The sequence below is a fragment of the Pituophis catenifer genome, unplaced genomic scaffold (genome assembly GCF_029215685.1).
Source record: "Pituophis catenifer annectens isolate HBS135680 unplaced genomic scaffold, rPitCat1.0.hap2 SCAF_18, whole genome shotgun sequence".
In the NCBI taxonomy this organism is placed as follows: Eukaryota; Metazoa; Chordata; class Lepidosauria; order Squamata; family Colubridae; genus Pituophis; species Pituophis catenifer.
The window spans coordinates 9710279-9735234 of record NW_027256898.1 but is presented as its reverse complement, the minus strand read 5'-3'; the positions used below and the strand labels follow the sequence as shown (position 1 = coordinate 9735234).

The 24956-nt window shown below is 44.5% G+C and overlaps 2 protein-coding genes across 2 annotated transcripts in view; one reads left to right on the top strand and one right to left on the bottom strand.

The window, feature by feature from the left end:
* The window catches only part of CLCN6 (chloride voltage-gated channel 6), a 35854-nt gene extending 27362 nt beyond the window's left edge, over nucleotides 1-8492 (top strand). The window contains exons 17-23 of the mRNA XM_070955940.1: nucleotides 374-480; nucleotides 1726-1912; nucleotides 3815-3972; nucleotides 5326-5482; nucleotides 5680-5787; nucleotides 6786-6911; nucleotides 8156-8492. Of these exons, the coding sequence (XP_070812041.1) occupies nucleotides 374-480; nucleotides 1726-1912; nucleotides 3815-3972; nucleotides 5326-5482; nucleotides 5680-5787; nucleotides 6786-6911; nucleotides 8156-8236 (924 nt within the window). The 3' untranslated portion in view covers nucleotides 8237-8492. The remainder of the gene's footprint in view (nucleotides 1-373; nucleotides 481-1725; nucleotides 1913-3814; nucleotides 3973-5325; nucleotides 5483-5679; nucleotides 5788-6785; nucleotides 6912-8155) is intronic.
* A 5317-nt stretch (nucleotides 8493-13809) lies between these two features.
* LOC139325909 (natriuretic peptides A-like) lies at nucleotides 13810-18941 on the bottom strand. Its single transcript, XM_070955939.1, has 3 exons — nucleotides 18732-18941; nucleotides 17182-17487; nucleotides 13810-14639 (listed from the first exon to the last, which is right to left on the bottom strand). The coding sequence occupies exons 1-3, from the start codon at nucleotides 18939-18941 to the stop codon at nucleotides 14634-14636; spliced, it is 522 nt and encodes a 173-aa protein (XP_070812040.1). The 3' UTR covers nucleotides 13810-14633.
* Nucleotides 18942-24956: the final 6015 nt, after the last annotated feature.

Genomic DNA, 24956 nt, shown 5'->3' with positions numbered 1-24956 from the left:
TCTCTGGATCCAATGCTAGTAATTTGACCTTATATTGTATAGAGGATGGCTCCTCTTCACACATTACTTTTCAGGTTTCTAAATTTTTTTTTAAGAGCTGTAACTATTAGAGGAGAACGATGTAATTCCTCTCAGCCAAGGCTTCTGGTAGCCAGCTGTTTATGATGTTACTTTCCCCACGTTCTTTTGCAATTATATTTGTATTTTGGTCTGTGACCGTAAATAAAAGTTGTTATTATTATTATAAAGCACATGCACAAAAGGCCCCGTCCGTGCACTCATATTTTTGGTGTGCGGCGAACCAGTGGTAAAATTATGTGAAACTCCACCTCTGGAAAGAACCAACTCTTGCCTGTCCCCCTTCTGTTTGCAGGTGGCCAAGTGGACAGGTGACCTCTTCAACAAAGGGATTTACGACATCTACGTGGCCTTGCGTGGGGTCCCCCTGCTGGAGTGGGAAGTCAAAGCAGAGATGGACAAGTAATGTCGGCCGATCTTAAGGCTGGGAACATCTGCCAGCTTGGACTCAAACTTGTTGTTTCCCTTTTCAGTTCAATCTGAAGTGGCATTCGAGCAGCCCCGATTTTCTAATTATCTTTATTCTCATTTCAATTTCTTATTCAGTTAATATTTATTTTTATTTCATCATTTGTGTACGTTTTTATAATATCTCACTTTTTTTCCCCTTTTACACCCCCCCCCCCCGTTTCTCCTTTTACTTGGCATCATCCGGGTATCTATTTTTTTAATTGTTTTCTCCCATCTGTTCTCTATCTGTTTTATCTCTATACCCTTATTCATATTTCCTTTCTAACCAATCATAAAATTTTCCCCATGTCTTGAAATACATCGACGCCTCTTTATCTTTTATTCTCAATGTTCATCTATTCATTTCTGCACGTTCTAAAATTTTCTTTATAATTTCTCCTTCCAATGGGATTTTATCTGCTTTCCAATTTTATGCAAATACAATTCTAGCCGCTGTTATTATATGAATAATCAAATATGTATCTTCTTTACTGTAATTCTCTGGTAAAATTCCCAGTAAGAATATCTCTGGCTTTAACGCTATATATTGCTGCAACATTCCCTCTAACCATGTTTGTATTTTCACCCAATAATGTTTTGTTTCTTTACACAACCACCACATACGATAACATGATCCCGGCAACTAGTAACATTTCCAACACTTAGCTGATTTATCTTTAAACATCTTAGCTAATCTTTCTGGTGGCATATGTTATCTATAAAACATCTTATACAAATTTTCTTTATAAGCTGTTGCCATTGTTAATTTATAGTTTCTTTCCCAAAGTTGTTGCCATTTGTCCAATTCAATGGTGTATCCAAAATTCTTTGCCCATGCTATCATTGTTTCTTTTACTTCTTCATCCTCTAGTCCGGGGGTGGGCAACTGTGGCCCTTTTACAACCTCTGGACTTCAACTCCCAGAATTCCTGAGACAGCCAAGCCAAGCTGTCTCAGGAATTCTGGGGGTTGAAGTCCAGAGGTTGTAAAAGGGCCACAGTTGCACAGTTGCTCTAGTCTAATACGCAATAAATAATTATATCATTTCTTAATCATTTTCTCATCTGTTCCTGTCAATATTTCATCCAGTTCTGCTTTCCCTAAGTTAAAGCCATATTGTCTACGACTCAAACTTGCCTGGCTATTTCCAAAGCTCGCTTGCTTTTGATTTCACCCCAACTTTTTTGTCGCCCAAAGGCTCAGAGCGAGCGACATCATGGAGCCCAACCTGATGTACGTCTACCCACACACCCGGATCCAGTCCCTGGTCAGCATTCTCCGCACCACGGTCCATCATGCCTTCCCGGTGGTGACCGAGAACCGGGCCTACGAGAAAGAATTTATGAAGTGGGACCAGCTTATCAGCAACAATATTAAATTCAAGGTGAGCATTTTGATCGGTGACTTCCTTGTTCCTCTGGAGGAGAATCTGCGGCAAATAATGATTATCGACTTCGTTGCTCAGCTTTCAGCAAACCGATCTTTTCAGTTTTATGCGTTGTGTGTATTAGTATGCACTGACATTGTGAGCTTAGGAGACTAACTGGAGCAGGGGTGTCAAACTCGATTTCACTGAGGGCTGCATCAGGGTTGTGTTTTCATGGCCAGCTCAACGGCACTCATGTTCTGGGGGTATCTGTGATGGCCAAGTGCTAAGGCAGGACTTCCCTCAGACCCTCCCTCCCTCTCATTATATGCTTCCTTCCTTCCTTCCTTCCTTCCTTCCTTCTCTTCTCTTCTCTTCTCTTCTCTTCTCTTCTCTTCTCTTCTCTTCTCTTCTCTTCTTTTTCCTTCCCTCTTCATTCTCCTTCCCTCCCCTCTTTCCTTCTTTTTCCTGCCTTGCCTTCTTCCCATCTTCCCATCTTTGTGTTTCCTCTGTCCCTTTCTCCTTTCCTGTCCCTTCTTCCATGCTCAAATGCAAAACGGAGAAACATTTCTCCTTTTGTTTTGTTTTGCTTTTAGTTTGTTTTGCTAGCCCTTTGCCAGTGAAAACGGAGCCCGGGGGGGGGTGTGTTGCACGCGGCCCCTCCTTCCCCATTTTTGGCCATGACAGACTCCTGAAGCCCTCTGCCAGCGAAAACGGAGCTCGGGGAGGACTGCTGGCAGAGGCACCACAGGCTGGTCCTTTGCTGTTGGCAGGGCAGCCCCGCGGGCCAGATCTAAGCGCCCAGCGGGTCGAATCCAGTCTCTGGGCCTTGAGTTTGATAGCCCCTGAACTAACCACCTTTCAGAGGGATGTCCCAGTTCTGAAGAATTTGCTCAAGTCAGTCATGCATGAATGTTGCCTGTTTAACATCAGTTGAAAGAGGATTTCAGCAGCGGCATGCTTAAATTGAGATTCCAAGCCTGGAAAGTTAAGTATTCTGTTCTGATGGGATATTAGATCTACAGGCTCAATTGAGAAATTGGGGGGGGGGGAAAAAATCTCTAGAAAAATCTAGTAGTAAACCCCTCTGTGCTGTTTGCAGAAAAATGACATGGTTGTGCCAGTCAATGTGGGGTCGTTTTTTAAATCTTTTTTTAGACTTAGCGGGAATTAAAATGGCCGCAGTGTGTTTAGAATAGATCAGTGGTGGGTTCCTCCCGGTTCGGCCCGGTTCTGCCGAGCCGGTAGCGGTGACGATATGATGTCACCGAATCGGTTCTCTTTGTTCGGGAGCTGGGCCCTCCCCTCCCCCCGCGTTATTCTTACCTTTTATTTGGCCCCGCCCCCAATCTATTCACTGCCTCCAAGTCCCAGCTGATCGGCTGGAAGGAAAAAAAAACTGTTTAAACTCTTGCCGCGGGGCTTCAAAGGGCCGCCCTACAGCTGATCAGTGTTAAAAGGCAGTGTGGTGGTAGACCAGTAGGCTCGAAAAACAAATAGATAGACCAGGACGCTCCAAGAACAAATGGGTAGACCGGTGCCTGCAAAAATAAATGGGTAGACCAGTGCCTCCAAAAACAAATGAGTAGACCAGTGCCTATAAAAACAAATGGGTAGATCAATGCCTCCAAAAACAAATGACTAGACCGGTACAGCCCTGCAAGCAGTTAAAAGCCTGGTAGACCAGTACTTCTGCTAAATCCTAAAGAATTGTCATATGACCATCAAGCCACACCCACAAAATAAACCACGCCCACAGAACCAGTAGTAAAAAAATTTAGAACCCATCCCTGGAATAGACAGGTGAATCTTGTTCTTGATTCTGAGGGGCTGACTTGCATGAAACAATCCTGGATGTTCCCCCCCCCCACCTCCCGAAATGATCCTTGGGTAAACGGCGTCCCGCTTTCCCTATTTCAGAAATCCAGCATCCTCACTCGGGCAGCCGAGCAGCGCAAACGTAGCCAGTCCATGAAGTCGTATCCCTCCAGTGAGTTGAGAAATGTGTGCGATGACCACAACGCGGCTGAGGAGCCTCCGGAGACGGAGGACATGCTGCAGCAGATGTTGGAGCGGAAGTGAGTGTGGGGAAGGGCGCTTTGCGTCATGAGGTGCACAAACCCTTGGCTGCCTGGGTGGAGAGGCCACCGCATCCAGCCAGCAGGATTAGTAGATCCCTCCTTATATATCAAAAGAGTTTGGCACTTAAAGACCAGCTGATTTTTGATTTTCATGGATCCTTATTTGCTTAAGCTGCTTTAAAGCTCTTCCTTGACTGTGTAAGGAAGAAATGTGGACATGTCTCAGAAACTGATAAACGCAATCCATCCCATCCTTCCCGTTCCTTCCATCACATCCATCCATCCATCCCACCTCCCCTCCCTTCCATCACTTTATTCCTTCTATCCATCCATCCCACCTCCCCTTCCTTCCATTACTTCCCTCCATCCCACCTCCCCTCAATCATATCTCTGCTTCCTTCCCTCCCTCCCTTCCTTCCATCCCATCTCCTCCTCCTTCCATCATATCTGTCCCAACTCCCATCACATCACTTCCTTCCTTTCTTCATTCCTTCTATCCATCCATCCATCCCATCCCATCCTTCTCCTTCCTTCCATCACATCCATCCATCCCACCTCTCCTTCCATCACATCGCTTCCTTCCTTTCTTCATTCTTTCTATCCATCCATCCATCCCATCCTTCCCCTTCCTTCCATCACATCCATCCATCCATCCCACCTCCCATTCCATCACATCTCTGCTTCCCTCCCTTCCTTCCATCCCATCTCCTCCTCCTTCCATCATATCCGTCCCACCTCCCATCACATCACTTCCTTCCTTTCTTCATTCATTCTATCCATCCATCCATCCCATCTCATCCTTCCCCTTCCTTCCATCACATCCATCCATCCCACCTCTCCTTCCATCACATCGCTTCCTTCCTTTCTTCATTCTATCCATCCATCCCATCCTTCCCCTTCCTTCCATCCATCCATCCCACCTCCCCTTCCATCACATCACATCACTTCCTTCCTTCCTTCCTTCCTTCCTTCCTTCCTTCCTTCCTTCCTTCATTCTTTCTATCCATCCATCCCACCTCCCCTCAATTACATCTGTCCCTCCCTTCCTTCCATCCCATCTCCCTTCCGTCATATCCATCCCACCTCCCCTCAATCACATCTCTCCCTTCCTCCCTCCCTTCCATCCCATCTCCTCTTCCTTCCATCATATCCATCCCATCTCCCCTTCCTTCAATTATATCCCTTCCTTCAATCCTTCTATTATATCATCCATCCATCCATCCCACTTCCCCTTCCATCATATCTCTACCTATCTTCCTTCCATCCATCCATCCATCCAACCTCCCCTTCCTTCAATCCTTCCATTACATCATCCATCCATCCATAACAAAGCTGTATGGTTCCTTCTAGATACACTCCGTATCCCAATCTGTATCCAGACCAGTCCCCCAGTGAGGAGTGGACGATGGAGGAACGCTTCCGGCCTCTGACTTTCCACGGCCTGATCCTGCGCTCACAGCTGGTCACTTTACTTGTCCGAGGAGTCTGCTACGCAGAGAATCAATCAGTGAGTTCCGACGAAGAAGTGACCGGGTTGTCTAAATAGATGATAATCCAGCAGATTTTTCTGGGAGAGGAGAGATTCTTGCTTTAATGCCCCAATTGGGTGTGGTTTTTTTCCCAAGCAGAAACCCTCTTAGGATGTATTTTTTAGTGTGTTAGAAAAGTGGTGTCTCTATTTCTTCTTGTTTCACCCCTTCTTAGAGTGCCAACCAGCCTCGTCTCTCGTATGCAGATATGTCAGAAGATTACCCACGCTATCCGGACATCCATGACTTAGATCTCACACTACTGAATCCACGCATGATTGTGGTAAGGCCTTCTCCTTGCAGTTGTGCGGTTTCTACCTTGTTTCCTAGAAAAGGCACTTCCGCAAATCTTGGAATGTTTCTAGACTCTTTTCCATACCTCTGTGTTTGTTTTTGGAGGTTACCTATCCAGAACCGGCTACAGAGGACAAATGGTTAGAGACTTATAATGCAGACTTTGGGGGCATTTTGTTCACCTAAATAAATTCCTCTGTGAATGTCACAGGCTTTTGAAAAAATAAAGGGAAAATAAGAGAGGAAAAGGTTTAGGGAAAAGGAGAAAAGAAAAAGAAAAGCATTTTCATTTCTCTTCGCATTTCTAAATTTTATATTTTGATAAACGACCGTTTTTTTCGGACTATTAAGACACACTTTTTTGTCTCCCAAAATGGGGCAAAAATGTCTGTGGGTCTTATAGACTGAATATTGCTGAAGCCCCACCCACTCACTAGCCATTTTTTTGGCCTCTGCACGCCCTGTTTTCGGACCTTTTTTTCCGGCCTTTTTCAGGCCTCTTTTGGCCCATTTTTGAGTCTTTTTTTTTTTTTTTTTTGGCCTGTTTACAAAGTTTTCTTGGCCTGTTTTGAGGCTTTTTTTGGCCCGTTTTTTCGGAAAAAACAGGCAAAAAAAGCCTTGGAAACAGGCTGAAAAAAGCCTCAAAAACAGCACCAAAAAAGCCTCAAAAACAGTACCAAAAAGCCTAAAAAAAGGCCAAAAAAGCCTTGAAAACAGGCCAAAAACCCTTGAAAACGCCCCCCCCAAAAGCCTCAAAAAAGGGGCCGAAAAAAGCCCCAAAAATGAGCCAAAAAAGCCTCGAAAATGTGCTGAAAAAAGCCTCGGAAACAGTCCAAAAAAAAAAAAAAAAAATGGAAAAGGCCCAAAAATAGGAGGGCCAAAAACTTTTTTTTGTTTTCCGCCTCTAAATCTAGGTGCGCCTTTTAGTCTGAAAAATACGGTAATAAAAATTTGAACTGAAAGTCGAGCTTTTTTTCTTCCCAACAGGACGTCACGCCTTACATGAACCCTTCTCCCTTCACCATCTCGCCTAATGCTCACATTTCCCAAGTCTTCAACCTCTTCCGGACGATGGGGCTGAGGCACTTGCCGGTGGTGAATGCTGTCGGGGAGGTGAGTCTGTCTGCGGGATCTTTGGAGAAAACTTTCCTCTTTTCTGATCTGATTTGTAATTTGCAGTTGCTTAAAAGTTGAGCCAAGGTGAAAAGTTGAGGTTTCGCCACTAGATGTCGCTGCAGGCCCACAAATGGCACTGAAGCTCTCAGATGACCTAGGAAGAAATATCATCAGCTTGTGGGTCTGTTCCTGAAACCACTTGTTGAACTTGCTGCAAAGGCAACTTTAGAGCAGGAGGGTCCAACCTTGGCAATTTTCAGGGTCATGGATTTCAACTCCCCGAATTCCCCAGCCAAGTTGAAGCCCAAATGCCTTAAAGTCTCCACCCCTGCTTTAGAGTCTTTACTCAGAAGGGGAAACTAGTGTTAGGCTAATTCTAAGAGGGGAGGAACATTGCTGGACGGCAGAATTCGCTTCCCTTCCAGCTCTGCTTTCAGTTTGAGGGAAGATCATGCTTTGAAATTTCAAAATAAGTTTTTTTTTTGGAAGGAGAAGAGTATTGGGATGGGGTTTTCCTGCTGGGAATGTGGGTTTCTTGCACCGATTTCATGGGTTCAGCTTCCCTTGTCCCATTCCTGAGGGTAGAGCTTATGGAGCAGGACTACCATCTCCTCGTAAAGCCGAATTCAGACAAATCACCTGCCTACTAATTTAGGGAAAGATTTCTGGGAAAGGAATACTCTCCAAAGCTGCAGAGGCAGGGGTTCTGGTTCACCAAACCGGTAGTTACAAGGACTGGCTCTCCCCATCCAACCCCTCCCAGGAGTCTCCACGCGGCCCGTTTTGGATGCAATGTAAGTGCAGGGTCTGCGCAGAGGCTCTGGGAGGGCGAAAAAACGGGCCTACTGGAAGTCTAGAAATGGGCCCGTTCTGGCCTCTGGTGCCCGGGGGAGGCTGTTTTCGCCCTCCTGGAGGCTTGAAGAAAGTCTCCGGAGCCTAGGGAGGGCAAAACTGCCCCCCCACTGTGGTGCAGGAGGCCGAGTAGGCCACACCCACCCAGCAATCTGGCAGTGAACCGGTTGCTAAAATGTTACAATCGCACCCCTGTGCAGAGGGAGCACCGTTCAGGGTGGGACAGAGTGAAACCAGAAGGCAATGCTGGAAAGACGTCCCTAGCCCGATTCAGAAAAGCCGACCCCTCTGGCGATTCTGCTATTGTTGTTTTTTTTTGCTTTCACGCTTGACAAATTCACTTGCTTTTTTTCCCCTCTCTCTCTCTCCTCCCCCCGCTCCCCTTCCAGATTGTGGGCATTATTACTCGACACAACTTGACCCACGAATTCCTCCAGGCCAGGCTGCGCCAGCATTACCATACCATCTAAACCTCGTCTCCCGCCTCTTCCACCTCCTGAGACCCCCTCTCTTCCTCCTCCTCCTCCTAGGGATTCCTGGGCCCACCGTGTGCACTTTAGTCAACAAAACGAGCCCGTTGTCGTTGCCCCTCTTTTGGAGCCGTAAAAACTGTACATCCTTCAGGCTACGTGGGGAAATCTGGAGAGCTGGCTGTCGTCTTCTTGTTCTAGCAGCCACGCGCTTCTCCGTGGATTGCGGGTCAAACAATCCCAGTGCTTCGTCGCTCAACCCTGCAGACACCTGAAAGGATTATATCTCTACCTTATTCCAGAGAGAGAGAAAAAAAATGTCATTTTTTTTCCTCTTTACCTTGCTGAAGTTTTTGCAAATCTTGCAGACTTCCCTCTTTTGGGCCGGTTGGGACACCGTTATCTTCACTTCAAACTTTAGCCACCTGCTTTTCGATTTAATTAAGGTTATCCATCTTAATTGGAACGGGACAACAACAACGAGTTTCTGACTGGGGCTTTTAACTTTCTGCTCTTCGCACCTCTCTCCATCTTTCACTTTTGTTGACGTCTTTCTGAGATCAACCCCCACCGGGCGTCAAGGATGTCTCCCGCTTTGGGGAGGTGGGGGAGAGATTCAGATCGAGTCCTCGGTTCTCCGGATCCTCCCTTGGGGTCCCCTCCAAAACTTTGCAAGAGTTTTTAAAGCATCGGAGCTGCTGTCGTTAGAACGGGGGAGCTGTTGAACCCCGGATTTCGAGCACGTTCGCCTCCTTTGGGTGCTGAGCTTCAAACTGAGCCTCCCCCTCTTTTTTTTTTTTTTAAAAAAAATCTGATGCAGAGACAGTTCGTTGTTAAGTGATTCTCAATGTGCAGAAGGGAACCAAGATTTTTTTGCGGGGCGGGGCGGAATATATTGTCTGGCGGGACCAAACCGTGATGTTCTCTCTTCAACCCCTAACAGCCCCTCTTTGCATGCTGTTTTCCAGCTTGGCTGGTTCTCTCTTTCCCCCCCACCACTACTTTCCTCATCCTGTCCAGTGTTTCCTTTCTTGCCATCTGACAATTGCCCCCCCACCCCTTCCTCTGTTTTTGGCTAGGAAGGACTGTTCTCTCCCAATTCTCCGAAATCCCGAGAGCCTTGCGCGCAAGGGCGACCTGCAGAGATGTCCCCAAATAACTTCTCCTCTCGGCCAGACCTTGCCTGGAAGGGGGCGGGGGGGCGGGGAAAGGGGTACATAGTTGGTAACCAACACCTTTGTTCTCTGCGGGTGGTAGAAGTTTCCCTTGCCCTGGCATGACCCTCCTGGCACTTCTCCTCCCTTCCCCCCCCCCCCCCCGGTTTGTTTGTTACCTTCAACAAATCTGGTTTTTGCTGTAAAGGGGTGTAATTTCCAACCAGGGTGGGGGAGTTAGGGGGGGTGGCAGGCCAGGGAGGACACCTTTAATAGTTACGAGGGATACCCAGGTAGGACCGGAATGGATCTCGGATGGGAGGGGGTGGGGGGTGCGGAATGTTTGCAGCGGCTGCATTCAAGAGCTTTTCCATCCTGCCGCCGGCTGGCTCACACAAAGCCTTGAGCCGGCTGTGACCGGCTGAGTCCTTTCTAACAAGCCTCATCTCACTGGCTCTTGTGATTCCGGCAGACTCCTGTCTTTGTAGCTTGGTGTGTGTGTGTGTGTGTGTGTTTAACCTTTGCATAAATCTCTTTTTCAAGGGAAAGCAGAAATTGAGGCATGGAAGAGAGCTGATACAGCCTTGATAAAGCACAGTCGTCGATGTTTTGGAAGGAAGAGGGGACCTGGGCCCAGCTCTTTCATTCTTCCTTCCCCCCCTCTGGTTAGATGACTTAATCCATGCAGCTGCCCCCCCCCACCCCATTCCCTCAGTTCTCCGCTAAAGAAGAGGAACACCCATGTTGTAGGGGGGGTGGGGGGGGCTCATTCACTCAAAATTTGGTCAAATCCTCTCCAATTTCCCAGCGGGGCAGGGGCCGCAGCTGGTTGCAATCTGGAACTGCCGGATTTTGTAAAGGGTTGACCAAACGTAACGATTCCTTGCTTATTTTTTGCCCGCCGATGCAATCCGGCAGCAAAATAATTCGATTTTCTTAGGCTTAGACTACAAATGGGGCACAGTCTTCTTCTTCTTCTTTTTTTTTTTTTTGCACAAGCGAAATTTTGGATGTGCTCCGATGCTAATTTAAGTCTCCCATCCAGTGTGTTTGTGTGTGTGTGTTTTCTCCTTCCACTTTCCAGTAATAAGATTTATCTCTAACCTATTTTGGAGAGACGCGGTCTGGGCGCCGAGCGGAAGTCCAATTTTTGAATACCGGTTTTGTCTACTCAAGACAGGAATGCTTTTGCAAGATTTTTTTTTTTGGTTCACCTCTCCAGAATACTCAGTTTTATCTTTTTCCCCCCTCCCCTCTTCCTAATGTTTCTTTGCTCCATTCTCAACCCAAGCGAGATTGCACCTCCTCCTTTGCCCCCTCCTGCTCTTGACCTTAAAATATATATATATATATATAAGTCATTTTCCTTTTCCAAGGTGTTACCTTCCCCTGCCCTCTTTATAACCATTTCTGGTTCGAACAGGTCCTGTTAGCGACTCTCCGCGGGCCTGTCTTACACGGCATCAGCCCGTCCAACGTTCCTTTTGCAGCTTGAATTTTCACAAGACCAAAATTATCCTGTCTGGGGGTTTTCTTTTCTTTTTTTTACTTTGTTGTGCTGGGCCAACGGGCATTTTTATTCTAAAGCGCGGGCTATAAACGACTATTTTATTTGCATCTCCGTGTGTTTGTGAAAGAGACCGATATTTTTATTTTCCCAGGAAGCTAAAGTTGTTTTGTTCTTTGGGAATTCCAGAATTCACAAGAGAGAATAAGAGAGTGAGAGAGAGAGAGAGAGAGAGAGAGAGAGAGAGAGAGAGAGAGAGAGAAAGGAAAACAAAAATAATTTATTTGATATCTACTTCAATACTTTAAAAGTGGATAAGGGGGAAAAAAATGCCAAGCTAATATTTTGGGGGCAGTTTTGTATGATTGCAGGCCAGTTATAACTTCCTTTCTCATTTCTAGAAGCTTGAAAATATTAGAGCGTAAAAAAAACTTGGATTCTCAGCTGGGTTCATCTGTAAACCCAATAATTGACATCTTACTAGGCTGGGAATAAAAATATTTTTTCATTTAAAACATGTAAGGTAGCCCTAGAAATTCAGGTGACCCTACAGTCCATTGTCAAAAGTGGGTTAGCCCCGTTGTTAGCAGGTTCTCGCTTCATCATCCAGAATGACCACTGTCTCTTTTCTCCCAGGTGTTGATATGTGTGCGTGTGTTACTGTGTGCATTATAATCAAAAGATTTAAAGATTCCGATTACGCGGTTAACACCTTTCAGGTTTGTAAAGAGATGCGGGAGGGCTTCTCCGTCTTATGTGTCACGGCTTAAAAATCATAGAATTGATTGAAGGGACAGCGATTCCCGTAAAATGACACTAATCGCTCCTGCGTTCCACGAATTGTGTTGAGAATTGTCTTCTGTCTTACAATAATGAAGAGGTTTTTCTCGCCTTCCCCAGAAAACTCTTTATTTATTTAACATTCGCACGCCAAATTTGGCTAGACCCACTTCCGTTCCGGATCGATAGGCCCCTCAGAATTCATGTCTTGGGATTTTCATGGATGCTGGGAGAGTCTTGGAATTCTCATTATTTCTGGTCTCTCGTCCCTTCAACAGTATTAATATCCATTCCAGAGGGAGAAGCACACACAGGGCATTTCTTTGGTTTCTAAGGTCTTATAAATATCTTGATTTCCAATTGCACTGTCCCTCGTCAACGTGATCCGAATCTCGGGGGGAACGAATTTTGTGTGCATAACATTTTTGTTTTTAATAATGTTTCAAAACATTCCCGGGCAGAGAATGTGCTAGATATATATATTTTTTAATTTTGGTTTGAGCACTTGTATTCTATAACCATGGTCCTTCTCTTAAAAAAAAAAAAACACAATAAAATTCCTCCTTTATGTCTTTGGGGTCCCGTCCCCACCCCGATCTCTGTCATTGTGACTCTTTATCGCCGTTCTTGATTTATTTTCCCCCCAGTGTTTAAGCTTTGTTGCATTTTTATTTTATTTGATATTCAGAAACCAGCATTCTCATCCCCAGAGACATTTTAACAGCTTATTGGAATGTAAAAAAAAAATGGCGTTATAACCAATTCTCTTTTCATCTCCATGATGTGATATTCAAAGGTAGAGTGCTTCTGAACATGCAGGCTCGCTTCAACTGTCTCCCAGTCTGCTTTGCAGGTGCGTTGGACTTCAGTTCCCATGTACCGTATTTTTCGCTCCGTAAGACGCACCTAATGTTTAGAGGAGGAAAACAGGGGGAAAAATATCAGGCGGAGCCTGAGAGGACCACAGATAGGTGTCCTCTCATGTGCCAGCTCGGCCTATTGACTCATTCACCCTCAGCAAAGTCTTTCAAGGGAGAATTTACAGTCACAGACTTTATATGGCTTGGAGAGCTGCCAAGCTGATATCTTCAAAACTTGGCAAAGAGTCTCGGAGAGTCACAAACCAATTAAGTGAACGAATTGACTCCTGCAAACTCCCCTCCCCTTTCGCTCCTCTTTATTCCCTCTGGGAGGGGCCCTTCATCCACCTGCGGCTTTACTCCCAAGTTGACCCTTATTCTTTAGCTGTTACCTTCGTCTGGTAACTCTGCGCATGCGCACTCTGGGAACAGGCTCCAGCTATTCGTCTGCCTCACTGATATTTCACTCCGAAGGCAGCTGATAACTCAGACGGCTCTGGCCCCCTCTCTGCCTCCGACGCAGAGCCCTCATCAGAGCCTTCCCCAGACTCCAGGACTGGCCTAGGTTTCTCCCAAACCTCCTCACTGTCTGAATCTGCTGGCCACTGGCAGGCCACAACAACTTTTTTTTTGTGGGGGGGAAATGTGTCTTATGGAACAAAAAATAACGGTATATTAGCCAGAGATGAGAGCGACAGGTTTTTAACACAGCTCAGCTGTGTTCCTCTCCCATTGCTACTTGAGAACATTGCGTTCGTAGGACGTTTTTAACTCACTAACTTTGTATTTGCAAAGTTTGGATTTTTAAAATCACAAACCAATTCATACCTTAAATTCCCACGCAAGTGGAGAGGAAAAAGCATAACCACGTTTAAAACTACCGTAGCCAAGTTTCCTTTTTTTTATGTGCGCACAATTGCTGGATCATTCGTCATCCTGAATAAGCATTTAATGAAAAGAGAGTTGGTTTCAGGTGTTTGGTCATCGTCGTTTTTTTTTTCAGGAAAGGTGTCCGTCTGTTTTTATCATCTCGTTTTTATCTCTGAAATACCCTCTTGGTTACTGCTTTGAACCTGAAAACATTTTGCTATGTTTGTGCCCAATTTTTGCCAACTGGAATTTTCCCTTCTTGGGAACAAAATATCCTAGCGATACCTCTGAAGCAGCAAACAATTTTTTTGCAATCCCCGCAGTCAGTCGAGATGCCGAGTTACACAAATCACACACCCACCCAAGAAATATAGCTACACACAAAGGTCATTAAAATCCTGTTTATTTAGTCATACCAGTGTTCCACAAAGCCTTGGTTGCGTGCAGATTAAATAAAACCACCAAATTAAATATCTTCTCGCTGTATCCTAACAATTCCATGATGCTTGTTGATGGCGTCCGTTCAAATTTGAAGGGATGAAAAAAATCTCTCTCAAAACCGATTAATAATTCAAAGAATGAGGAAACACGATGGGTTTTTTTTCAAATTTTCCCACAAACCCAAAATCTTAGTACAGGGTTGTTGTTGTTGTTTTATTTTTTTGGCAACAAGCCATTTTAAGGGGATTTTCTTGCCCTGTGTAATTTTGGAAAACAAAATTACACAAAATTAATGTTTGGGAACATTATTCCCTGTCGCAGTCTCTTCATACTTCAGTGGGTTTTATTTATAGGGAAGAAAGTAAATTATTGTTGACACTCTTAATTGATGGATAAAAATTGTGCAGAGTGGAAAGAACTCACCCTGGCTCTGTCCTTGGTGCTGAATTTAAGAATTCCTGGTTTCAAATTATCCAGGAGATTAAATGCATGGATCGGAGGGAAAAGCATGTACGTATTTAAATTCACATGATTAGGGGGAAATGTTAGATTTTTTTCCTAATTCTTGTCCTGAGAACGGTTGGCTTACAGGTTATGTGTGGTCTTGCTTGGACCTCAAAAATTGCCCTGTGGGGTATATTTCAGCTGGAACAAAATCCTGATATTCTAGGATCCGGTGTATTAAATTTTTCTGGTGGAACACACTCTTTTGGCCGGAAGAATCTTCAAGTCACAATGATAAAATGGGATAAGATGACTTACAAGATGATTTCTTCCACAGAGTTTCACTTCTGTTAAAAAAAAAAGGAAAATGAATATGGTTTACCTTGACTGCCAATCAATGTTTGGAAATTGCAGTCCTGTGGCCAAGTTAGATTTTGAGTTTATTTTACAGGAAGGAGTAAAACAGTTTAGAAATCAAAACGCATGAATAATCTCATCAAACATGGAGCAGAAAACTGGCGTTTCCCCCCCCCCCCCGCCTTTCTCAAAGTTAGTTTTTAAGGGCTCCCTCCCTCCTTAAGATAATTTTCCATTTATCTGGAAAGAGAGATACCCATAAAAAGCTGACACTTATAAATAAATTTATAAATGCAAAACGCCTTTAAGATGACCCTCTTCTGTTCAATTTTTTTTTTTTTTAATTTGATTTGTATGCCGCCCTTCTCCGGAGACTCAGGGCAGCTTACAATGTGTTAAGCAATAGCCTTCATACTTTTGTATATTTATACAAAGTCAGCTTATTGCCCCCACAAACTGGGTCCTCATTTTACCTACCTTAGAAAGGATGGAAGGCTGAGTCAACCTTGAGCCTGGTGAGATTCGAACTTACAGTAATTGCAGACAGCTTGATGTTAATAACAGTGCTTTAGTCTGCTGTGCCACCAGGCTCCTTTTTTAGCCCCCAAATTCTGCTCACTGACCCCTTTGTGGAGTTTTAGATTGTTCAACCCTCCCCGCAAACATTTTATTATATGAAAATAATGTAATAAATACTACTTTAACAGCGCTACGAATAATAATATTTAACAGGGTTGGAAGGGACCTTGAAGTTCATCTAGTCCAGGAGTCAGCAACCTGCGGAGCCGAATGTGGCTCTTTTCACCCGTCTGCTTTGGCTCCCTGTCACTCAAAATATGCGTCACAACAAGCAGTGTGTGACACCCGCCAGCACACGATTTATTGAGCTTTTCAAATCCTGATAGGCCAACCATGGATAAATCCAAGAAAAACATTTCAGAAGAAAACAGAACATTTAATGCAACTACATATGCTAGTTTTCAAGTTTCAAGTTTATTAGATTTCTATACCGCCCTTCTCCCGAAGGACTCAGGGCGGTGTACAGCCGTATTAAAACACATAGATTTATAAAATTTAAAACCAAATTAAAATCAATATATAAAATTGGCCCGCAAATTTAAAACACACATACACCCATAATAAAATTCATATTAGGCCAGGCCAACTTGCTGGAACAGGAGAGTCTTAAGGGCGCGGCGAAAAGTACGCAGGTCGGGGCTAAGACGGAGCTCTAGGGGCAGCTCATTCCAGAGGGCTGGTGCCACCACAGAGAAGGCTCTCCCCCTGGGTGTCGCCAGTCGGCATTTTGTGGCTGCTCAAGAAATAGGCTTGGGAAGGGTTTTGTGGCTCCCGGTGTTTTCTTTTCTGTGGGAAACGGGTCCAAATGGCTCTTTGAGTGTAAGGTTTCAGACCCCTTATCTAGTCCAACCCCCTGCCCAAGCAGGAGATCCTACACCATTTCACCTGATTCACCAGTTGCGTCCCTTTCTAGATCGGGACTCCCTACACACAGTCACTCATGCCCTCGTCACTTCCTGCCTGGACTATTGTAACGCTCTCTACATGGGGCTCCCCTTGAGGAGCACCCGGAGGCTCCAACTGGTGCAGAGTGCGGCCGCGCGGATGGTAATGGGAGCGACATGGCGTTCCCATGTAACACCTCTCCTGCGCGAGCTGCACTGGCTCCCGGTGGTATTCCGGGTGCACTTCAAGATTTTGGTTACCACCTTTAGAGCGCTCCATGGCTTAGGACCTGGTTACTTACGGGACCGCCTACTACCACCAATAGCCTCCCACCGGCCGGTACGCTCCCACAGAGAGGGGCTCCTCCGGGTGCCGTCGCCCAAACAATGTCGACTGGCGGCCCCCAGGGGGAGAGCCTTCTCTGTGGGGGCACCTACTATCTGGAATGAGCTACCCCCGGAGATACGGAGGATCCCGGATCTGCGCACCTTCCGCCGCGCTCTCAAGTCCTTTTTATTCCATCAGGCGGGCCTGGCCTAATCTTTTCCCCTCTTTTTTAATTATGTAAATTTTAATCAGTTTTTAAATGATTGGGGTGTTTTAATTTGTCTGGGCCAAATTGTCTAATTCGATTTTATTCTGTTTTTTAAATTTTGTATTTATGTATTTCTACTGTTTTGGCTGTTCACCGCCCTGAGTCCTTCGGGAGTAGGGCGGTATATAAATCAAATAAAGATAAAGATTTCTGACAGATGGCAAAAATATGGACAAGGCCAGCTGACCATCCAAATCTGGTCACCCAGTCTCGCCAGTAGCCACCTCATCTTCAGGACCAGGGACTCCAGAAAAGTAATTGACCCCCTATTGACCTGCCCTCATTTTTTTTTTGACCACCTCTTAACTTCCATTTATCTTCCCCTGGGATAGGCCCATCAACTCATGGGAGTTGGTATTGACCACTTGACCATGATTTGGATGCTTTCCTGGGCGACGAAGAGCTTCTGATTCATCCCCCCGCCCCCCAGCAATTGAACTAACATCGCAGACCTTCCCCATGTTGCAACTTACGTGTCTCCTGTTGCACCCGAGTCCGCTCACGGATCCTATTCTGTCCAGGCGTTGTCCGAAGCAGCTGGATAACCGTCGGGGGGCGTTGAAAAAACCCTTCAGTTTGTTCCGCGCGGCTGCTGCTGGGGCTCTTTCGGGAGGTTGCCAGTTGGTGCCGTCACTTGGGGGTCTGGAGTAGTCGCCATCCCAGGACGAGAGAAGCTGGGCGGCATCGCCTACCGGTTCCTCGTTGGCATCGTTCGGATCCCGTTCGATTTCTTCCTTTTCTGCCAGCGCCACTTTACTCTCAATCCGCTGCAGAAGATCCTAAGAGCAAAAGGGGGAAAGGAAAAACATATTTGGCAAACTCTTCCGTTAAAGTCGATCTCTACTGAAGTGGTTGTCTATATTCCCACTCGGGCAGGGGTCCCCAACTTCCGTTCCATGGGCAGGCAGCGGTCGGTGGCCTGCCAGAAACTGGGTCGCGCAAACAAGCAAAGCCCCATCCGCGGGATGAAGGCAGCATGTGAAACCATACCCCCCTCCGGTCCACGGAAAAACCTCTCTCCACAGAACCACTACTCTACTCTTAGGCCACTACTCTTAAGAGTATGAACAGGCACGTCAGGAAAAAAAAAACCCAGTTAGAGCTGTCCAGGTACGTCTTCAACCAGTCCTCTCCTGCGCGAGCTGCATTGGCTTCCGGTGGACTTCCGGGTGCGCTTCAAGGTGTTGGTGATCACCTTTAAAGCGCTCCATGGCTTAGGGCCAGGGTACTTACGGGACCGCCTTCTGCCACCAATAGCCTCCCACCGGCCAGTTCGCTCCCACAGAGAGGGCCTCCTCAGGGTGCCGTCGGCTAGACAATGCCGGCTGGCGACCCCCAGGAGGAGAGCCTTCTCTGTGGTGGCACCTACCCTTTGGAACAATCTACCCCCAGAGATACGAGTGATCTCCGACCTCCGGATTTTTCGTCGGGCCCTAAAAACTCATCTCTTTCAGTTAGCCGGTCTCTCTTGATTTTATGATTTTATGGTTGGTTTTAAATTTTGATATGGATTTTAAATTGATAAATTTTAATCTATGGGCCAAATTTAATTATTTTAAATCTATTTTTAATCGTACTTATGTATAAATGTTTTTTATTTTGGCTGTTCATCGCCCTGAGTCCGAAAGGAGAAGGGCGGTATAGAAATTCGAATAATTAATTAATTAATAAATAAATAAATAAATAAATAAATAAATAAAATTTACTAGTTGCAGTGAAAATGCAACATTCTTTTCAGCGTTTGGCTGTGTTGATTTCTTTAGTTTAACAGAATAACAGGATTGGAAGGGACCTTGGAGGTCATCTAATCCAACCCCTGTTCATGCAGGAAACCTATCCCATTTCAGACGGATGGTTGTCCAGTCTCGTTTCAAGAAAGGTCTCTTCCCATCACCTGTTCTCTGAACCTGTCTATAGACCGAGGAATCTTGGTGTGCCAAGCAAGTGTCCACCAACGTTGAGGTTCTCCCCAAGTTATCCAAGGCTTCTCCCAAGTTTTGACCCAACCCTAGATGGCTCTTACCTTGAAATCTGTTAGTTCTGACCAAGAGATGGGCTGGGCCCCAGATGGACCTTGGAGGTGAGCCGTAAGGAACAGGGAGAGCAGAAAAGGAATCCTTGAACCCATCATCATCTTCTCCACCAGGACCTTCGTCTTCCTCTGTCCTCTGCCCGCAGTTGTGTCGATTTCCGCGCCCTCTATCTTTATATCTTTAGGGCGGTCGAAGCTCATGCCTGAAGAATGAACCCCCACATTCCATCACCCTGACTCGATAAAGCATCTCAGACACCGGAGCCAGGAGAAGATTCCCTTTTAAAGTGATCTTCGTGGGGGCGGAAAACAACCTTCTGTGGTTTCCGATCAGCGGGGACCGTAAGGGCACCAGCGGGAGGGGGGGGTGGATGGACCCGTGACACACACATTCCTTGGGCCTTGTCTGAAGAGCTTTCACACTTCCTAGGTGTGAAAGAAGCTCTAAAAAATCCCTCTTTATCTGTTTTGGGAGACGGCCTTGTAGGAGGGAAGAGAGGTTGTTTTAGGAGTGGAAAATCTGATTGGCTGGGGAACATGGGCCTGCTTGGATACCCCCAACAACAAGCCACGGCGGATGTGTGCTGATTTATTTATTTTTGTCAAACATGTACAATGTAACAGATATAAATATATATATATATTTATTTATTTATTAGTTTGATTTATATGCCGCCCTTCTCTGGAGACTCAGGGCGGCTTATTTATTTATTATTTATTTATTAATTTAGATTGTATACCGCCCTTCTCCAACAGGACTGAAGGCGGTGAAGAGCCAGAATAAAACAGAACATACAAAATTTAAAAAACAATTTAAAATAATTAAATATTTTTTGGGCGCAATTTTTTGGCTTACAATGTTTTTAAGCAATAACCTTCATACTTTTGTATATACCTGCTTAGTAGGGCTTTTTGGCCCCCCCCAGGCGGTGTTCTATTTTATACAAAGTCAGCTTATTGCCCCCACAAACCGGGTCCTCATTTTACCTACCTCGGAAGGATGGAAGGCTGAGTCAACCTTAAGCCTGGTGAGAATTGAACTCGCAGTAATTGCAGGCAGCTGGCAGCTAAATACTACTTTAACAGTAGTTTAGTCCACTGCGCCACCAGGCTCAGTATATAAACATGATTATGAATACAGGAAATGGATACCGATAAATGGGGACAGTAAGACAGGGACAGAAGGGACGTTGGGGTGCTTATGCACGCCCCCTTACAGACCTCTTAGGAATGGGGTGAGGTCAACGGTAGACAGTCTAAGGTTAAAGTTTTGGGGGATTTGGGGAAGAAACCACAGAGTCAGGTAGTGCATTCCGAGCATTGACCACTCTGTTGCTGAAGTCGTATTTTCTGCAATCGAGTTTGGAGCGGTTTACCTTGAGTTTGTATGTATTGTGTGCTTGTGTATTATTGCGGTTGAAGCTGAAGTGGTCATTGACAGGTAGGACGTAGCAGCAGATAATTTTGTGTACTATGCTTAGGTCAGACCGAAGGCGGCGTAGTTCTAAGTTGTCTAAGCCCAAAATTTCAAACCTGGTGGCATAAGGGATTCTGTTGTGAGCAGAGGAGTGGAGGACTCTACTCGTGAAATACCTCTGGACCCGCTCAATTGTATTAATGTCTGATATACGTGCAGATTCCAGGCAGATGAGCTGTATTCAAGAATTGGTCTAGCAAAGGTTTTGTATGCCCTAGTTTGCAGTACAATATTACCGGAGAAGAAGCTTCGCAAGAATAACAACAACAACAACAACAACAACACGAATAATCATTTGTCAAACTCTCAATGATTCTGGGCAGCTCACAACACTCACACAAAAAATTATGATACAACCAACATAAAGTGCGACACACCAGTTGGGAGGGGTTTGGTTTTTTATCTTGTTGAGAGTTTGGGGTGTGTTTTCAGAATTGGAGGCCTCAGCGTTAAAATCCTTCCAAATGTGTGTACCCGTTAAGAGGGGGAGAATCAGCCCTTGATTAATTATGGAAGGTATGTTAATGATAGAGCCAAAACATGATGAGGATACCAAACTAGAGAAGGCAGAACCCATGTTTTCCACAGCTATGAATGCAAAAAAGGAAGGAAGCCTTCAGAAGTTGTGGATGCTTCATCACTGGAGGTTTTTAAGAAGAGATTCGATCAGACTAGAGCTGGAATGGAATGGAATAGAATTGAATTGAATAAGAAATGAATAGAATAGAATAGAATAGAATAGAATAGAATAGAATAGAATAGAATAGAATAGAATAGAATAGAAAATATGGAATGGAATGGAAAATACGGAATAGAATAGAATAGAATAGAATAGAATAGAATAGAAAATATGGAATGGAATGGAAAATACGGAATAGAATAGAATAGAATAGAAATAGAATAGAATAGAATAGAAAGAATGGAATGGAATGGAATGGAATGGAATGGAATGGAATGGAATAGAATAGAATAGAATAGAATAGAATAGAATAGAATAGAATAGAATAGAATAGAAAATATGGAATGGAATGGAAAATACGGAATGGAATAGAAAATAGAATAGAACAGAACAGAACAGAATAGAATAGAAAATATGGAATGGAATGGAAAATACAGAATGGAATGGAATGGAATAGAATAGAATAGAAAATATGGAGTGGAATGGAAAATATGGAATAGAATAGAATAGAATAGAATAGAATAGAATAGAAAATATGGAATGGAAAATACAGAATAGAATAGAATAGAATAGAATAGAATAGAATAGAATAGAATAGAATAGAATAGAATAGAAAATATGGAATGGAATGGAAAATATGGAATAGAATAGAATAGAATAGAATAGAATAGAATAGAATAGAAAATGCGGAATAGAATAGAATAGAACAGAACAGAACAGAACAGAACAACAGAACAGAATAGAAAATATGGAATGGAAAATACAAAATGGAATGGAATAGAATAGAATAGAATAGAATAGAATAGAATAGAATAGAATAGAATAGAATAGAAAATATGGAATGGAATGGAAAATATGGAATAGAATAGAATAGAATAGAATAGAATAGAATAGAATAGAATAGAATAGAAAATATGGAATGGAATGGAAAATATGGAATAGAATAGAATAGAATAGAATAGAATAGAATAGAATAGAATAGAATAGAATAGAAAATATGGAATGGAATGGAAAATATGGAATAGAATAGAATAGAATAGAATAGAATAGAATAGAATAGAATAGAATAGAAAATATGGAATGGAATGGAAAATACGGAATGGAATAGAATAGAATAGAATAGAATAGAATAGAATAGAATAGAATAGAATAGAATAGAATAGAAAATACGGAATAGAATAGAATAGAATAGAATAGAATAGAATAGAATAGAATAGAATAGAATAGAATAGAATAGAATAGAATAACAGAGTTGGAAGGGACCTTGGAGGTCTTCTAGTCCAACCCCCTGCCCAAGCACGAAACCCTCCACCACTTCAGACAAATCATTATCCAACCTCTTCTTAAAAACTTCCAGTGTTGGAGCATTCACAACTTCTGGAGGCAAGTTGTTCCACTGATTGATTGTTCTAACTGGAAGGGACCTTGGAGGTCTTCTAGTCCAACCCCCTTCTCAAGCAGGAGACCCTATACCATTTCAAACAGATGGCTGTCCAGTCTCTTCTTAAAACCCCCAGTGAGGAAGCACCTACAACTTCTGAAGGGAACTTCTGTTCCACCGATTAATTGCCCTCACTGTCAGGAAATTTCTCCTGAGTTCTAAGTTGCTTCTCTCCTTGATGAGTTTCCACCCGTTGCTTCTTGTCCTGCCCTCAGGGGCTTTGGAAAATAGCTTGACTCCCTCTTCTTTGGGGCAGCCCCTGAGATATTGGAAGACTGCTATCATGTCTCCCCTAGTCCTTCTTTTCTCTAGACTAGCCATGCCCAGTTCCTGCAACCGTTCTTCATGTGTTTTAGTCTCCAGTCCCCTAATCGTCTTAGTTGCTCTCCTCTGCACTTTTTCCAAAGTCTGAACATCCTTTTTTGTAAGGTGGTGACCAAAACTGGATGCGGTATTCCAGGTGTGGCCTTAACTAAGGCTTTATAACTAAGGCCTTAGAAAGGCTTTCGATGTGATTTTGATTCTATCCCTCTGTTTATGCAACCAAGGATTGTATTAGCTTTGTTGGCTGCTGCCGCACACGGCTGGCTCATGTTGAAGCCATCGTCCAGTAGGTCCCTCTCACAATTACCGTATTTTTCGGAGTATAAGACACAGCTTTTTCCCCCCTAAAAGGAGGTGAAAATTTGGGTGCGTCTTATACACCGAATGTAGCCCCGCCCACCCACTGCCCCCCACCGTATGGCCTCCGCCTCCCAGCAATTTACCTCCTTGCAGCAAGAAGAAACAGCCCATTTCAGCTTCAGCACAGCCTGATTAGCACAAGTTGATTGTCCCTTGGATCGGCCTCCCGACTCTCAGCTGTTTCAGGCTGCCGGGATTGCCATGGCCTATTGCTGCTCAGGCCTCTGCTGCTTGCTGCAAGGAGGTAAATTGCTGGGAGCAGATTTTTTTTTTCCTTGTGCTAATCAAGCTATGCTGAAAACGAAAACGAAAGTAAAGCAGGCTGTTTGCTGCAAGGAGGCAAAATTGCTGGGAGGCAGAGGCAGATTTCTTTTTCTTGTTTTCCTCCCCAAAAAAAGGTAGGTGCGTCTTATGCTCCGAAAAATACGATACTGTTTTTGAGCTAGGTTTCGCCTATTTTGCCTGAAGTGATATAGGCTTTATTTATTTATTTTTTAATTTGTTTTAATTTGTATACCGCCCTTCTCCAGCAGGACTCAGGGCGGTGAACAGCCAGAATAAAACAGAACATACAAAATTTAAAAACAGTTTAAAAAATAATTAAATATTTTTGGCCGCAATTTAAAACAACCCAATTAAAATCAATTAAATTAAACCAAAACAGTGGGATCAAGCCAGCCCGGCTAGGTGAAATAAATAAGTTTTTAGGGCAGGGAATTGGACTAGAGCAGCAGTCATTAACCGGTGGTCCGTGGACACTGGTGGTCCGAGAGAAAACTTTGGTGGTCCGCAGAAAAATTATTTGCATTTTTTATATTGCACTAAATCAGGGGTCCTCAAACTACAGTCCCTGGGCCAGATACATGCAATGAATGGTTGTGTTGCTGAAGAGAGTCTCCCCCTTTGGGGTCTTTTTGTGTGGGGCAGAGGGGGGGCAGAAATTCCAACTTGGGGTCTGCTTCGGCCTCCTGGTGTGGGGCTTTGGGTGAAGGCTGGAGGGAAGTGCCACTGGTGGTGAAGAGCTGGTGGGCCTCGTTCCAGTGGGACTGCATCATGGCCTGGAACCGGCTGACCATCTTAGCCTGCTGAGCCTCCAGGCGCTGGTACCTGGCCTTGGACTCCCGCAGGTCTTCCCTCTACTTGGAATGCCTATGCTCCTAGTCCTCAGTGAGGTGCTTCTGCTGAGCCTCCTTCTTGGCCAGATCCAATTTGAACTGAGCCAGCTGTTTTGCCAACTCTTTCTCATGGTGGTTGCTTAGCTCCAACAGCTGCTTCCTGTTGGGGCCCTAAGGAGCCCGGGTGGGTGGGCAGGCAAGGAGTGACGAGTAGAGGCTGGGAAAGTGCCCCTCCACGTGAGTGACATTATGACTACCTTGCCATGCCCACCCAGCCGGTCATTAAGTGGACCATGGGATTTAAAATTATGAATTTAGTGGTCCCTGAGGTCTGAAAGGTTGGGGACCCCTGGACTAGAGGACTTCCAAGGTCCCTTCCAATGCTGTTATTGTGGTAGGTAGGTAAGGAGAGAAAGAGACAGGGAGGTAGGAAGAGAGAAAGAGACAGGGAGGGAGGAAGAGGGAGAGAGGGCAGGGAGAAAGAGAAAGAAAGAAAGGAAGAAAGAGAAAGAGAAAGATAAAGAAAGAAAGAGAAAGGAAAGAAGGAAAAAGAAAAGGAAAGAAAGAAAAAGAAATGAAGGAAAAAGAAAGAAAGAAAGAAAGAGAAAGGAAAGGAAAGAAAGAAAGAAAGGAAAGAAAGAAAGAAAAAGAAATGAAGGAAAAAGAAAGAAAGAGAAAGAAAAGGAAAAGAAAGAAAAAAAGAAATGAAGGAAAAAGAAAGAGAAAGAGAAAGAAAGAAAGAAAAAGAAATGAAGGAAAAAGAGAGAAAGAAAGAGAAAGAAAAGGAAAGAAACAAAGAGAAAGAAACAAAGAAAGAAAG